General features: G+C 44.5%; 1 protein-coding gene across 1 annotated transcript in view; it reads right to left on the reverse strand.

The window, feature by feature from the left end:
* Nucleotides 1-8125: 8125 nt before the first annotated feature.
* Nucleotides 8126-17500, reverse strand: part of LOC135534240 (phosphofurin acidic cluster sorting protein 2-like) — a gene marked incomplete at its 5' end in the record, with an annotated part of 34131 nt that continues 24756 nt past the window's right edge. The window contains 6 exons of the mRNA XM_064961323.1: nucleotides 8126-11396; nucleotides 11638-11751; nucleotides 12106-12326; nucleotides 14705-14840; nucleotides 15149-15191; nucleotides 15285-15327. Coding sequence (XP_064817395.1) covers nucleotides 11278-11396; nucleotides 11638-11751; nucleotides 12106-12326; nucleotides 14705-14840; nucleotides 15149-15191; nucleotides 15285-15327 — 676 coding nt within the window. The remainder of the gene's footprint in view (nucleotides 11397-11637; nucleotides 11752-12105; nucleotides 12327-14704; nucleotides 14841-15148; nucleotides 15192-15284; nucleotides 15328-17500) is intronic.

Here is a 17500-nt window from a genome sequence, read left to right on the forward strand (position 1 = left end):
CACTCACCCTACTGTATTACCTCACGCCGAGCAGCACTCCCCTACTGTATTACCTCACGCTGAGCAGCACTCCCCCTACTGTATTACCTCACACACTCCCCTACTGTATTACCTCACGCCGAGCAGCACTCCCCCTACTGTATTACCTCACCTCACGCCGAGCAGCACTCCCCCTACTGTATTACCTCACGCCGAGCAGCACTCCCCTACTGTATTACCTCACGCTGAGCAGCACTGCCCTTACTGTATTACCTCACGCACTCCCCTACTGTATTACCTCACGCTCAGCACTGCCTCACCTCCCCTATTACCTCACACTCCCTACTGTATTACCTCACGCCTCTAGCAGCACTCCCCTACTGTATTACCTCACGCCGAGCAGCACTCCCCCTACTGTATTACCTCACGCCGAGCAGCACTCCCCCTACTGTATTACCTCACGCTGAGCAGCACTGCCCTTACTGTATTACCTCAGCACTCCCCCTACTGTATTACCTCAGCACTCCCCCTACTGTATTACCTCACGCCGAGCAGCACTCCCCTACTGTATTACCTCACGCCGGAGCAGCACTCCCCCTACTGTATTACCTCTCGCTGAGCAGCACTCCCCCTACTGTATTACCTCAGCACTCCCCCTACTGTATTACCTCACGCCCGAGCAGCACTCCCCCTACTGTATTACCTCACGCCGAGCAGCACTCCCCCCCCTACTGTATTACCTCACGCCCGAGCAGCACTCCCCTACTGTATTACCTGACGCCGAGCAGCACTCCCCCTACTGTATTACCTGACGCTGAGCAGCACTCCCTACTGTATTACCTCACACCGAGCAGCACTCCCCCTACTGTATTACCTCACGCCGAGCAGCACTCCCCCTACTGTATTACCTCACGCCGAGCAGCACTCCCCCTACTGTATTACCTCACGCCGAGCAGCACTCCCCCTGCTGTATTACCTCACACTGAGCAGCACTCCCCCTACTGTATTACCTCACGCCCTAGCAGCACTCCCCCTACTGTATTACCTCACGCCGAGCAGCACTCCCCCTACTGTATTACCTCACGCCGAGCAGCACTCCCCCTACTGTATTACCTCACGCTGAGCAGCACTCCCTCTACTGTATTACCTCACGCCGAGCAGCACTCCCCTACTGTATTACCTCACGCCAAGCAGCACTCCCCTACTGTATTACCTCACGCCAAGCAGCACTCCCCTACTGTATTACCTCACGCTGAGCAGCACTCCCCCTACTGTATTACCTCACACTCCCCCTACTGTATTACCTCACGCTGAACAGCACCATTCACTGAACCTTCCCCAAGTCAGGACAATGGCAAAAATAGAGACAAAACAAGATATACACAAAGCGATGGTTTTACTTCAGAAGTATCAGCCATCTATATGTGAATCATAATAATCTAAGTTGGCCAAGAAGTTTAACAGGAAAAAAAATTACCTAAAACGAATGTTATGCTTGGTTGATGTTAATTTCCTCGTTGGTAGTTGTTAGCTACCAATTATACGTGGCTATCTAGCTAGCTAAAAGTAACAGTAGTAGCTAGCCAGTTAGCCCTATTGACTTACAATCTACACACACTACAGTTGGCATTGTAGGCAGGTAAACGTGCCAAAAAGCGAACACAGTATGTGTTCATTAACGTAGCAAGCTAAAATATTTAAATCAGGCAAAATATGGAGATGTGAATGGGCAACCATTCTGAGTTTATTCTCTCTCACTTCAGCTCAAATAACGACCGCCATTGATTTCAAGAAACGTTGCGTTGTGCCCCACGTGGTCCGTTTCGCATACTTTGATTTGGACTGACTTACTTACTCAGACCATCCCGGGCTCAGAACTAAAACAAAACGGACAATTGTATTTTGTCTCACCCCAGAGAACACCTTCTTGTTGGTGCTGTCGAAGGCCAGGCAGAAGATGTTGGAGAGGTGTTCTCCTTCAGTATGAGAGGCTTGGCCGAGCGAGCATGGAGGACTCTCTCCATATCCCACAGCAGCACTCTGCGGTCATCCCCTCCTGTAGATAGGGAAGACACATCCACAGTAAACAAAACCAGTAAAAACAAACTTGCAAGGCCCACCAGTAGAGAAACACACTAGACTCTGAACAGTTGACGTTGAGATGTGTCTGTTACTTTACATTTTTACATTACATTTAAGTCATTTAGCAGACGCTCTTATCCAGAGCGACTTACAAATTGGTGAATTCACCTTCTGACATCCAGTGGAACAGCCACTTTACAATAGTGCATCTAAATCATTTAAGGGGGGGGTGAGAAGGATTACTTATCCTATCCTAGGTATTCCTTGAAGAGGTGGGGTTTCAGGTGTCTCCGGAAGGTGGTGATTGACTCTGCTGTCCTGGCGTCGTGAGGGAAAAAACTTGAACTCTGTGAAGCATTTATTTGGGCTCCAATCTGAGGTTCAGTTATTTGCCAGATTTCTGAAGCTGGTAACTAATTAACTTATCCTCTGAAGCAGAGGCAACTCTGGGTATTCCATTCCTGTGCGTTCCTCACGAGCCAGTTTCATCATAACGCTTTATGGTTTTTGCAACTGCACTTTAACTTTCAAAGTTCTTGAAATTTTTCAAATTGACTGACTTTCACGAAGGGTCTGAATACTTATGTAAATATTTCTAAAAACCTGTTTTTGCTTTGTGTGTAGATTGATAAGGAAAACCATTTATTTGATCCATTTTAGAATAAGGCTGTAATGTAACAAAATGTGGAAAAAGTCAAGGGGTCTGAATACTTTCCAAATGCAGTGTATATACACACTGAACAAATCTATAAAACACAACATGCAACTATTTCAAAGATTTTACAGGGTTACAGAAATCAATCAATTTATGTAAATTCATTAGGCCCTAATCTATGGATTTCACAACTGGGCAGGGGCGCAGCCATGGGTGGGTCTAGGGGGCATAGGCCCACCCACTTGGGAGCCAGATCCACCCACTGGGGAGGCAGGCCCAGCCAATCAGAATTAGTTTATCCCCCACAAAAGGGTTTTTTTTACAGACAGAAATAATCCTCAGCACCCCACGCTCTCCGTCCTCAGACGATCCTGCAGATGAATAAACCCGGACGTGGAGGTCCTGGGCTTGCGTGGTTACACATGGTCTGGGTTGGGGAAGCCGGTTGCATGTACTGCCTAATTCTCTAAAACGTCGTTGGAGGCGTCTTATTGTAGAGAAATGAACAATAAATTATCTGGCAACAGCTCAGGTGGACATTCCTACAGTCAGCATGCCAAATGCACGCACCCTCAACTAATGTCGCATTGTTTTATGTGACAAATCTGCACATTTTAAATTGCCTTTTATTGTCCCCGGCACAAGGTGCACCTTTGTAATGATCATGCTGTTTAATCAGCTTCTTGATACGCAACACTTGTCAGGTGGATGGATTTTTTTGACATAGGTGAAATGCTCACTAACAGGAATGTAAAACAATTTTTTTTTTACCCCGTTTTCTCCCCAATTTCGTGGTATCCAATTGTTTAGTAGCTACTATCTTGTCTCATCACTACAACTCCCGTATGGGCTCGGGAGAGACGAAGGTTGAAAGTCATGCGTCCTCCGATACACAGCCGCACTGCTTCTTAATTAACATAGCGCGCATCCAACCCGGAAGCTAGCCGCACCAATGTGTCGGAGGAAACACCTTGCACCTGACGACCTTGGTTAGCGCGCACTGCGCCCGGCCCGCCAGTGATTTCTATTTTTACAATGATAGTTGTGGAAATTGTGGTAAAACGTATCAAATCTGATCCAAAAACAGCTTCTATCTCAAGGCCATCAGACTGTTAAACAGCCACCACTAACATTGAGTGGCTGCTGCCAACATACTGACTCATCTCTAGTCACTTTAATAATGAAAAATTGATGTCATAAATGCATCACTAGTCATTTTAAACAATGTTTACATACCCTACATTACTCATCTGTATATACTGTACTCTATACCATCTACTGCATCTTGCCTATGCTGTTCGGCCATCGATCATTCATATATTATATACATATTCTTATTAATTCATTCCTCATACTTGTGTGTATGAGGTAGTTGTGAAATTGTTAGGTTAGATTACTTGTTAGATATTACTGAATGGTCGGAACTAGAAGCACAAGCATTTCCTACACTCGCATTAACATCTGCTAATCATGTGTATGTGACAAATAACATTTGATATAATTTGATTTTAAATATATAAATACAGATCCTAATCTTAGCAAGAAATACAGATCCTAATCTTAGCAAGAGGAATTATGGTGGAAAACGTATTTATTTATTTTTTTTTGGGGGGGGGGGGGGGTCAAGTGCCAGTTTCATGAAAATCAACCCTATATCAAAGGAAGGAGCAGGAACGTAGTGTAGCTAGCTAGCTGCTACAGTCATGTCACAGATACAAATGACAAATGTTTGGTCATGTTGTGGTAACGTTAGCTTGTCAGCTGGATAACATGCTAACCTAGCTAACGTTAGGTTTTATTTGCTAGTAGTTAGCCAAAATGATTGTCAGTTTTACGCATGCAGGCTTGGCCTGTACATGCCAGTCTGTTTTCCAGGTCATAACTCCAGCCACTTTAATAATGGAAATTGATGGGAAATATATCACTAGCCACTTTAAACAATGCTACCTAATATAATGTTTACATACCCTACATTATTCATCTCATATGTATACGTATATACTGTACTCTATATCATCTTTATGTAATACATGTATCACTAGCCACTTTAACTATGCCACTTTGTTTACATACTCATCTCATATGTATATACTGTACTCGATACCATCTACTGTATCTTGCCTATGCCGCTCTGTACCATCACTCATTCATATATCTTTATGTACATATTCTTTATCCCCCTACACTTGTGTGTATAAGACAGTAGTTTTGGAATTGTTAGATTACTTGTTGGTTATTACTGCATTGTCGGAACTAGAAGTACAAGCATTTCGCTACACTCGCATTAACATCTGCTAACCATGTGTATGTGACAAATAAAATTTGATTTGACCATTTGGCATGTTGACAATAGATGAACAGGGAGCAAAATGTGCATACTCGCCGTCCTAACCAACTAAGCTTGATATCTGACGTGCTAGCTAGTCAGCTAGGAATCTGTCAACACACTAGCTGCTCGGATAACAACTTCCATAACTCGTGATGGTCAATTCAACAACTTACCGGACACAAGGTATTCCCCTCCATTGTTGGAAAACTCTATGGCGTTTACACACCCGAAATGTCCCAGCATATCTTTCTTGTAAAGGCTTGTGCATCCTGCCAACCGGAGTCTCTGAAATTCTTCCTTCATCAGCGGGTTCCCGAAAAGCCTTCTCTGAGACAGAAAGCCAACAGAGGACCGCATACCGCAACCCTTCACCTCCTTCATTTTTTCCCTGGAGCCGCTAGCTAGTTAGCCTGCTTAGCTAAAACACAGCAGAAAGATAGCTTGCAATTCCTCACCAACTTTTGAACTTGAACTTTACCCGATATTGTGCGCTTCATTACCCCGAAAATTGTACATGTTTCCAAGTTCATATATGCAATCCGTCTGTCTCTAACCTACGAAGGGAGATATCCCCGAGCGTAATGCTGTTGTTGTCGTTGTTAGCAGCAGTGCCGTTTCCGTGTAGTCACTTCCGGTTCCGCTTCCTGTTCCGCTCCCCTTCGGTCGTCACTAGTTACCACAGTCATAAACCCCGCCTATACCATTTATATTCTTAACATTTTTCTTAGCGGAGGATCTTAAATATTTCATATCGGGGAGAAATAATAATTTTCAACAAAAAAAGGTTATATTGACACACCTTTATTTGGGTTCCCACACTGTCTCATCTTTATGTTACAAAGGGACCACCTGTCCTTTCTAGCAGGCTCCCAAACACCTGTGTGTAGTAACGGAAGGCTGCCAAGAAACGTGTTGTCACTGAAAAATACTGTCGGCTGCAACGGCGATAAAGCTCGTTAAAACACTTATTTGTGAAATTATTTTGATGTGATATGAAAATAAAGGACTTTGTTTCGAGAACCGTGTCGCAATTGAGACTCGATTAATGTTTCGATAATGTATTTGGCTGCCAGAGCCAGTGTACATCTGAATATAACATAAGGACCTTGGACCTGTATCTACTTCCTGTCCAGTATGGAGGAAGTTGAGTTATTTCCGTGACACAATGCTAACTAGCGTTAGCACTATGACGAAGTGTCAGATACTCATAGACTTTGTCAAATTCCTTCAAATCGCACGCAGAGGCATACAAATGGTATCCATTAGTTAATTTGACTGTGGGGGAGTTGACAAAGGACCTCATTGCCAAAATCCCGAAGGAAGAGTACATATCGGGTTAGCCTAACCTTAAATGAAGACACAAGCACGTTTGTTTTCATTAACTTTTACGATAGTCAATATATCGCATTAGTGGCTACTCACACCTGCTCTCAGGGCAGGTCTGCCGGTTTTGACCAACAGAAGTACATTTTCGTAGCAGGTTTAGAAAGAGGAACATTTTATGGGTAGTTAATGTCAAATTTGTCCCTGACGACTCGAACATATCTACAATAGCTACAACCAGGCTTGTCCCGAGAACAAACTTGGTTTCTACTAATGCGATTCTGCCCGCTTCAAAATCCTAGATCCGCCTCTCAGAACGTCGTAACACGCCAGCTGACCCATTCAAGACAATTAGCCTCCCAAATAATACGCATATATAATTCCTCACTTGAACCATACACTGCACTTTTTTTTAAAAATTATATCACATTTGGGAAAGTTGGCTTACCATAATAAATTAAAAATTTCTGTCAATTGAATTTGCAGCAAATCAAATTTTATTTGTCACATACAAATGGTTAGCAGATGTTAATGCGAGTGTAGCGAAATGCTTGTGCTTCTAGTTCCGACAATGCAGTAATAACCAACAAGTAATCTAACTAACAATTCCTAAACTACTGTCTTATACACAGTGTAAGGGGATAAAGAATATGTACATAAGGATATATGAATGAGTGATGGTACAGAGCAGCATAGGCAAGATACAGTAGATGGTATCGAGTACAGTATATACATGTGAGATGAGTATGTAAACAAAGTGGCATAGTTAAAGTGGCTAGTGATACATGTATTACATAAGGATGCAGTCGATGATATAGAGTACAGTATATACGTATGCATATGAGATGAATAATGTAGGGTAAGTAACATTATATAAGGTAGCATTGTTTAAAGTGGCTAGTGATATATTTACATCATTTCCCATCAATTGCCATTATTAAAGTGGCTGGAGTTGAGTCAGTGTCAGTGTGTTGGCAGCAGCCACTCAATGTTAGTGGTGGCTGTTTAACAGTCTGATGGCCTTGAGATAGAAGCTGTTTTTCAGTCTCTCGGTCCCAGCTTTGATGCACCTCTACTGACCTCGCCTTCTGGATGATAGCGGGGTGAACAGGCAGTGGCTCGGGTGGTTGATGTCCTTGATGATCTTTATGGCCTTCCTGTAACATCGGGTGGTGTAGGTGTCCTGGAAGGCAGGTAGTTTGCCCCGGTGATGCGTTGTGCAGACCTCACTACCCTCTGGAGAGCCTTACGGTTGAGGGCGGAGCAGTTGCCGTACCAGGCGGTGATACAGCCCGCCAGGATGCTCTCGATTGTGCATCTGTAGAAGTTTGTGAGTGCTTTTGGTGACAAGCCGAATTTCTTCAGCCTCCTGAGGTTGAAGAGGCGCTGCTGCGCCTTCTTCACGATGCTGTCTGTGTGAGTGGACCAATTCAGTTTGTCTGTGATGTGTATGCCGAGGAACTTAAAACTCGCTACTCTCTCCACTACTGTTCCATCGATGTGGATAGGGGTGTTCCCTCTGCTGTTTCCTGAAGTCCACAATCATCTCCTTAGTTTTGTTGACGTTGAGTGTGAGGTTATTTTCCTGACACCACACTCCGAGGGCCCTCACCTCCTCCCTGTAGGCCGTCTCGTCGTTGTTGGTAATCAAGCCTACCACTGTTGTGTCGTCCGCAAACTTGATGATTGAGTTGGAGCAACAAAAAAAAACATTAAAGATTCATATCACATTTAAATAAATAAATCAAAAGCACACATTTTAGTCTAGTTTTTTTATTCCCGACATTGGGATTACAGTGGTAGTCTTTAAATAAAAAACAATTTTAATAGGGGAACCTTCCATTCATTACAAACCATTTTCCCCAAGATAAAAACAGGACCATATTTATAACACAACTTAAATACTTTTTGCCAAAGAAAGAAATACAAGTGTTGCCAGTTCAACATGAAGCCTTTGAGGCTTCACAAGGCAATTGATTTACCCCACTGTGAGGGGAGCAAGGTGTGCATCCCAATATCTCCTTTCTCCAGAAATGTGCACTTGTTCACTTCCATTCATGAATTGGAAAAGGAAATGACTGGCATATGTATATCTGTACTCCCTCTAACGACCCATGCCTCCAACCTATTAAAAAGATATTTAGTTCAGTGTATTACAGCCACACTTCCAAGCCTGGGTAACTATTTCTTCGATGTATCAAAACGGGGGAAGCTTCTGTACGTCAAGAAGAAATAATCTTGGTAATGGTTACATTTCAGGCACACAATGAAATAGCTATTACAACAGTAGGCTTTAATGTATTTCAAAGTGTTTTGACAAAATATCACCAAGGATTGTAATAACTAGTAACATTTTTTTTTTTTTTTTTTTAGACATAAGGATTGGTTGATGATACTTCAATAGATAAGGAGTCATTTGGTTGCTATAGTGTAAAGCTTCTCTAACTTCTGTAATATTAGGGCGCCTGGCTGTTTTTAGAAGTGTTTTTAAATAAGAATTTAAATAGCACCAGTGTTTTACAGAGTGTAATCTGAGAGATCAAGCAAAAATAAGGACGATCTGATCTTACACAACAATGTAGTGCAGTTGTATTGTATGGCTTTAATGCACACATTTAAATTAGCCATACTTTCTTTTTTTAAATGTCTGTTCAGCTCAGAAATATGACAGATTACAATGCCTGTCTATGTGCCTTTGTGAGCTACAGCTAGTTGGCATCAGTGGTGTATTCATTAGTGGTACACGGTTGCGAACAAGTTTCTTATTGGACAAGTTCACGTAGTCCCACCCCATCTTCTTTCATTATGTAGTAGTAGTAGTAGTAGTAGTAGTAGTAGTAGTAGTAGTAGATTATCATAAGGCGCAGGTAAGTAGCAAACTAAACAGAGTCATATACAGTGCCTTCGGAAAGTATTCAGACCCCTTGACTTTTTCCACATTTTGTTACGTTACAGCCTTAAATAAATAAAAATACTCAGCAATCTACACACAATAACCCATAATGACAAAGCGAGAACAGTTTTAAAAATGTTGTTTTTTATAAATGTTTTGCTAATTTATAAAAATGTAAAAACAGATACCTTATGTAAATAAGTATTCAGACCCTTTGCTATGAGACTCTAAGTTGAGCTCAGGTGCATCCTATTTCCATTGGTCATCCTTGAGACGTTTCTACAACTTGATTGGAGTCCACCTGTGGTAAATTCAATTAATTGGACATGATTTGGAAAGGCACACACCTGTCTATATAAGGTCCCACAAGTTGACAGGGCCTGTCAGAGCAAAAACAAGCCATGAAATTGAAGGAATAAGGTTGTAACCTAACAAACAAAAAAAAGTGGAAAAAGTCAAGAGGTCCAAATGTACTGCGTTTAGAGAAGCTGGGGTTTTACAATGTGGAATATTGTTCTAATCCTACACATTCAGTTACACAGCATGATTTAAATATTCCGTGTGTAACGCTAAACGGGGGAGCTAACATGGCTGCTATAGAACGTTGACGTGTCATGTAAAATGCGCCAACGGCAGAACCGTCAATGTTCCTAAACTCTCTAGCAACACGTGGGCTCCGGTCGCAGGTAATGAGTGAGCTGCAGTCTGTCTGGTATTCAGCCTAGAAGACGTGTGGTTGCTGTGAGATAAAGAGATGTAGGGTACGAGGACGGGACCGATGATATGTTATCTCTGCTGGTGACACACCCACGGCTCCCTTTCAAAAGAAGGGAAGGTGAAAAAGAAAGTGAGAGAGAGATGCACCAACCATTAGTTAGTGCAGGGTCAGTTCCATCTCAATTATGATTTGTGTTTACATATAATTGATTGGATGTACGGGACATATACAGCACATTGTAGCCTGGGTACCAGTCTGTTTGTGCCGTCATTCCACTCCTTGTCATTTCCAAACATATGACACAGAGTTTTAAAAAGAAGGGAAAAAGAGAGTGGAATAATGGCACAGAACAGGTCTGTATTTCAGGCTACAGTAAGTCTATTGTACATGTCAGTCTTCTTCCGATGAGTGCAGAAGGGTCTCAGTGACCTGCTACAACAACAGGAGTCACTGTCCTTAGGGGAGTATTCATTAGTGCACAGTGTAGCAAACCCGCAGTGCAACGGGAAAACGTTTAGCAACAGAAAAGTTTTATTTTGGACAAATTCAGGTAGGTTCCTTTCCTGTTTCCCATTATGTTTGCTTCTGTTTGGTTCCTAATGAATACACCCCAGGACTCGGGTGTTCTAGAATGGTTTCAGTCCAGGATCCAGACCACTTCTTCTTTTATGTGTTGTCCATCTTCCATTGTTTCAGGGCCTTTTGGTCACAAAGTGATCTTGACTAGGACGTATCTTGTTAAATTGTGCCTGGCAAAGTGTTTGAAACCATCTATCTTTGCCACATTAAAAAAAGCAAAGAGCGGGAGGGAGGGTGCCGCAATGTTACGCATCGCTAGTTATAGAGGAGTTTTTCCAAACTATTTATTTAATTAGGTTTCCGCTCGTCTTTTTCTTCTTCAAAAGTGTATAGAAAATCAGCAGGATTTAAAAAAAAAAATTTGGTGAGAAACAAATCTCCTTATGACAGCCAACGCCTTGGTAACTTTTAAAATAAACACAACAACAAACACAGAAGTATAAACAATAGGTACATCTGGGGCTTAAATTAAGACAGTGGCGCGGGCTGATGTGTGTTGCCTGGTCCCAGATCGGTTTGTGCTGCCGTGCCAACGTTGGGTTTGACAATGACCATAGGAGTTGGAAAGAGCACAGACAGATCTGGGACCAGTCTAAGATGGGCGGGAGGGGGTTTGGCTATTATAAAAGCTATTGGCACATGAGGGAGGGGACGCTGTCCTCCGTTCCAGATGAGTCTGTATGGTAACGGGGCCCGCTACTATGGCAACGCGCCGCTTGTCAGTAAGGCCCTTTACTGTGTCCGAAGATCCCGATGGGGAAATGTTTGACGTGAGACGACCACTGTGCCGCCAACTGGAAAAACTTAACGTCATTCCACTCAACGCCGTCGATCAGCACTGGAAGAAAATAATACATTAAAAATTAAAAATAATCATGAAATAATCCCAAATCACACCATGAAATTACCTTACAATTTACAAATTGTTATACTAAACCTAGTTCATGGTTATCGATGTAATACCTGGATCAGATAAGCATCTGTTAAAGACAAGATGGTCTACAGCCAGACAGATGTAAACACACACTAATGGAACAAGAGAGTTGGTTGTCTTCGTGTCCAGAGATGAGGAGTCTTACCCCTCAGCATGGTCTGCTGGTGCTTGGCAGTGCAGATCAGTCGACTGATGCCATCGATCACCTGGCTCTTAGACTCCACATCCTTGTCTTTAGTCTTCTTTGGCAGGAATATCACTGAGAAGGAGACAGAACTGAAGAGTCAGGATTCCTAGCTTTATGATGTCATAAAGGAAAACGCCAATCATCACAATCAACGATGGCGACGGACTAGTTTTTAGCAAAGTTAGGAATTCGGCCTGAACTCATGTTTTCGGATTTAGGCTTTACATTTCGGGTCTATCCAATAGCTCCACTATTGGGATAATAATATATACAGGAGTGAGTCCATTCATTAAAGGGAGTGTGACAGAGAGCCCCGACACTAGTAACGTCTGTGAGTGCAGCGGAGCTTCATAAAGAGTGCTTACGAGTCAACCCCAGGACTCATTCATAAAGATGCAATATAAGCATTTTAAAATGTGCCCTCACCCTTCTTGTTCTTCTCCTTCATGACCACGGTCATGGACATGGCGGGCTGTGGCTGGGCCCCGGCCTGGGGGAGCCTGCTGACCTGCAGCGAGCGGAACGTACACTTCAGAGTGTTCTTGGAGGAGGACGAGTCCCTTTTCTCCACGTCTCTCTTCCTGTCAGCCGGGGAGGGAGCCACCCAGTAGTCCACCTGTAGTCCCATCAGCTCCCCTTGGGGAGAACTACAATACCCAGCAGAGGAAGAGAGACATGAAGAGAATAGTACGAGATGAAAATGTTAGAAAATCAAATGTTAGCTAAATGAACAATATGGAAGCCATAATCAGTCTATTACACCCCCAGACAGTTATCTTCTCTACTCCTCAAGAAGGAGTCGTGATGATGTACCTGTGTCCAGGTGTTAGCAGTACCTGTATACCTGAACCAGGTGTTGTGTCTGTGTGTAGCTGTACCTGTATACCTGAACCAGGTGTTGTGTCTGTGTGTAGCTGTACCTGTATACCTGAACCAGATGTTGTGTCTGTGTGTAGCTGTACCTGTATACCTGAACCAGGTGTTGTGTCTGTGTGTTAGCTGTACCTGTATACCTGAACCAGATGTTGTGTCTCTGTGTAGCTGTACCTGTATACCTGAACCAGGTGTTGTGTCTGTGTGTAGCTGTACCTGTATACCTGAACCAGATGTTGTCTGTGTGTTAGCTGTACCTGTATACCTGAACCAGATGTTGTGTCTCTGTGTAGCTGTACCTGTATACCTGAACCAGATGTTGTGTCTGTGTGTAGCTGTACCTGTATACCTGAACCAGGTGTTGTGTCTGTGTGTTAGCTGTACCTGTATACCTGAACCAGATGTTGTGTCTCTGTGTAGCTGTACCTGTATACCTGAACCAGGTGTTGTGTCTGTGTGTTAGCTGTACCTGTATACCTGAACCAGGTGTTGTGTCTGTGTGTTAGCTGTACCTGTATACCTGAACCAGGTGTTGTGTCTGTGTGTTAGCTGTACCTGTATACCTGAACCAGGTGTTGTGTCTGTGTGTTAGCTGTACCTGTATACCTGAACCAGGTGTTGTGTCTGTGTGTTAGCTGTACCTGTATACCTGAACCAGGTGTTGTGTCTGTGTGTTAGCTGTACCTGTATACCTGAACCAGGTGTTGTGTCTGTGTGTTAGCTGTACCTGTACACCTGAACCAGGTGTTGTCTGTGTGTAGCTGTACCTGTATACCTGAACCAGGTGTTGTGTCTGTGTGTTAACTGTACCTGTACACCTGAACCAGGTGTTGTGTCTGTGTGTAGCTGTACCTGTACACCTGAACCAGATGTTGTGTCTGTGTGTAGCTGTACCTGTATACCTGAACCAGGTGTTGTGTCTGTGTGTTAGCTGTACCTGTATACCTGAACCAGGTGTTGTGTCTGTGTGTAGCTGTACCTGTATACCTGAACCAGGTGTTGTGTCTGTGTGTAGCTGTACCTGTACACCTGAACCAGGTGTTGTGTCTGTGTGTAGCTGTACCTGTATACCTGAACCAGGTGTTGTGTCTGTGTGTTAGCTGTACCTGTATACCTGAACCAGGTGTTGTGTCTGTGTGTAGCTGTACCTGTATACCTGAACCAGGTGTTGTGTTTGTGTGTAGCTGTACCTGTATACCTGAACCAGGTGTTGTCTGTGTGTAGCTGTACCTGTATACCTGAACCAGGTGTTGTCTGTGTGTAGCTGTACCTGTATACCTGAACCAGGTGTTGTCTGTGTGTAGCTGTACCTGTATACCTGAACCAGGTGTTGTCTGTGTGTAGCTGTACCTGTACCTGTATACCTGAACCAGGTGTTGTCTGTGTGTAGCTGTACCTGTATACCTGAACCAGGTGTTGTCTGTGTGTAGCTGTACCTGTATACCTGAACCAGGTGTTGTCTGTGTGTAGCTGTACCTGTATACCTGAACCAGGTGTTGTCTGTGTGTAGCTGTACCTGTATACCTGAACCAGGTGTTGTGTCTGTGTGTAGCTGTACCTGTATACCTGAACCAGGTGTTGTGTTTGTGTGTAGCTGTACCTGTATACCTGAACCAGGTGTTGTGTTTGTGTGTAGCTGTACCTGTATAACTGAACCAGGTGTTGTGTCTGTGTGTAGCTGTACCTGTATACCTGAACCAGGTGTTGTGTCTGTGTGTAGCTGTACCTGTATACCTGAACCAGGTGTTGTGTCTGTGTGTTAGCTGTACCTGTATGAGCTGAACCAGGTGTTGTGTCTGTGTGTTAGCTGTACCTGTATACCTGAACCAGGTGTTGTGTCTGTGTGTTAGCTGTACCTGTATGAGCTGAACCAGGTGTTGTGTCTGTGTGTTAGCTGTACCTGTATACCTAAACCAGGTGTTGTGTCTGTGTGTAGCTGTACCTGTATACCTGAACCAGGTGTTGTGTCTGTGTGTAGCTGTACCTGTATACCTGAACCAGGTGTTGTGTTTGTGTGTAGCTGTACCTGTATAACTGAACCAGGTGTTGTGTCTGTGTGTAGCTGTACCTGTATACCTGAACCAGGTGTTGTGTTTGTGTGTAGCTGTACCTGTATAACTGAACCAGGTGTTGTGTTTGTGTGTAGCTGTACCTGTATGAGCTGAAGCTTGAGTTGACAGAGGGGGAGGAGGGAGGGGTGGGCGTGGCTTCCTTCAGGGCGGGGGACACCTGAGGAGGGGTGAAGGAGAGAAGGGCTGTCGCCATGGGAGCTGCATCGTCCGAGTCACCTGACAAAATACACAGGGATTATCATCATCGGGCTACACAATAGACAGAGTGTACAATTACAACAAGTGATAGACTGACAGATTAGGATTAGGGGTCAGATGCCTGGACACAGAGTAAACCTACACCTAGATGAAATATTCAAGGATTAGGTTTAATTGTTGCTCAGGAATATCAGCCCTATAAGTACTGTATAACTGCAGTATCACATCCAAAAAGTTGTCATCGTTGTCATTGCGTACAACGGCACCGTGCATTGGTTACTTTATTGTATATTAGCGTGAAAAACCCCCCACACCTCACGACTAACCTGATGTTGCTGATGATTGTTCCACCAGTCCAACTTTCACCATCTGGGGAGGGAGGTCAGAGGTCAGGGTGAAAAGTATGGACACAACGATCAGGTTCAAGGATAAGGACGTATCCTTTAGAGAAAAGCCACTTACCCCGACAAAGGGGATGAACTTCTGACAAGAGTCCTCGTCCGGGCTGTGGTACCAGGGGACAGACAGACAGGAGATATGGGGGGGGGGACAGGGCACAGGCACAGAGTGAGCATGTGCAGAAGTTCCAACCTATCAGGATGGAAGAGGGGATTGTCTCGTGTCTTATCTACTGAGACCAGAGGCTTTAGGCTAGTGGCCTAAAGCCAATCCTCAACAAAGGTTCAGTTGTTGACACACCCCTACCTGAGGTAGAACAACCTTGTTTTTTTCACATCTCTTATGTCTCCCATTTTATGAAATGGATGTTTGTGTAAAAATATTTTACTGCAAAACTGATTGCTATTGTGACACCCCCTAAACTCAAACTGTATATAGTAATGCCTGGAGGGGGAGGGGCACCCCCTAAACTCAAACTGTATATAGTAATGCCTGGAGGGGGAGGGGCACCCCTAAACTCAAACTGTATATAATAATGCCTGGAGGGGGAGGGGCACCCCTAAACTCAAACTGTATATAGTAATGCCTGGAGGGGAGGGGCACCCCCTAAACTCAAACTGTATATAGTAATGCCTGGAGGGGGAGGGGCACCCCCTAAACTCAAACTGTATATAATAATGCCTGGAGGAGGGGGCACCCCCTAAACTCAAACTGTATATAATAATGCCTAGAGGGGGAGGGGCACCCCTAAACTCAAACTGTATATAATAATGCCTGGAGGGGGAGGGGCACCCCCTAAACTCAAACTGTATATAATAATGCCTGGAGGGGGAGGGGCACCCCTAAACTCAAACTGTATATAATAAATGTAAATGTAATAATGCCTGGAGGGGGAGGGGCACCCCCTAAACTCAAACTGTATATAGTAATGCCTGGAGGGGGAGGAGCACCCCTAAACTCAAACTGTATATAGTAATGCCTGGAGGGGGAGGAGCACCCCTAAACTCAAACTGTATATAGTAATGCCTGGAGGGGGAGGAGCACCCCTAAACTCAAACTGTATATAGTAATGCTTGGAGGGGGAGGGGGGGGAACCTAAATACATTTTATTTTTAATCTTTATTTAACCTTTTAACTAGGCAAGTCAGTTAAGAACAAATTATTATTTACAATAACGGGATCGGTGGGGTAAACTGCCTTGTTCAGGGGCAGAATGACAGATGTCTTTACCTTGTCAGCTCGGGGATTCAATCTAGCGACCTTCGGTTACTGGCCCAACGATCTAACCACTAGGCTACCTGCCGCCTCTAAACTCTAACCACTAGGATACCTGCCTCCTCTACACTCTAACCACTAGGCTACCTGCCGCCCCTACACTCTAACCACTAGGCTACCTGCCTCCTCTACACTCTAACCACTAGGATACCTGCCGCCTCTACACTCTAACCACTAGGATACCTGCCGCCTCTACACTCTAACCACTAGGATACCTGCCGCCTCTACACTCTAACCACTAGGATACCTGCCGCCTCTACACTCTAACCACTAGGATACCTGCCGCCTCTACACTCTAACCACTAGGATACCTGCCGCCTCTACACTCTAACCACTAGGATACCTGCCGCCTCTACACTCTAACCACTAGGATACCTGCCGCCTCTACACTCTAACCACTAGGATACCTGCCGCCTCTACACTCTAACCACTAGGATACCTGCCGCCTCTACACTCTAACCACTAGGATACCTGCCGCCTCTACACTCTAACCACTAGGATACCTGCCGCCTCTACACTCTAACCACTAGGATACCTGCCGCCTCTACACTCTAACCACTAGGATACCTGCCACCTCTACACTCTAACCACTAGGATACCTGCCGCCTCTACACTCTAACCACTAGGATACCTGCCGCCTCTACACTCTAACCACTAGGATACCTGCCGCCTCTACACTCTAACCGCTAGGCTACCCTGCCACCTCTACACTCTAACCGCTAGGCTACCCTGCCACCTCTACACTCTAACCACTAGGCTACCTGCCGCCCCAATATTTCAGTTACACATGTCTCCTTCTCAAACACCTCCGTCCTCCTCAACGCTCTCCTTCTCAAACACCTCCGTCCTCCTCAACGCTCTCCTTCTCAAACTGAACATAGGCTAAAGACACGTAGGGCTCTGATCAGGCCCTACACCCAAGCAAGGGCACTGCGTTCATCCACCTCTGGCCTGCTCGCCTCCCTACCACTGAGGAAGTACAGTTCCCGCTCAGCCCAGTCAAA

The sequence above is a fragment of the Oncorhynchus masou genome, unplaced genomic scaffold (genome assembly GCF_036934945.1).
Source record: "Oncorhynchus masou masou isolate Uvic2021 unplaced genomic scaffold, UVic_Omas_1.1 unplaced_scaffold_3183, whole genome shotgun sequence".
Classification (NCBI taxonomy): domain Eukaryota; kingdom Metazoa; phylum Chordata; class Actinopteri; order Salmoniformes; family Salmonidae; genus Oncorhynchus; species Oncorhynchus masou.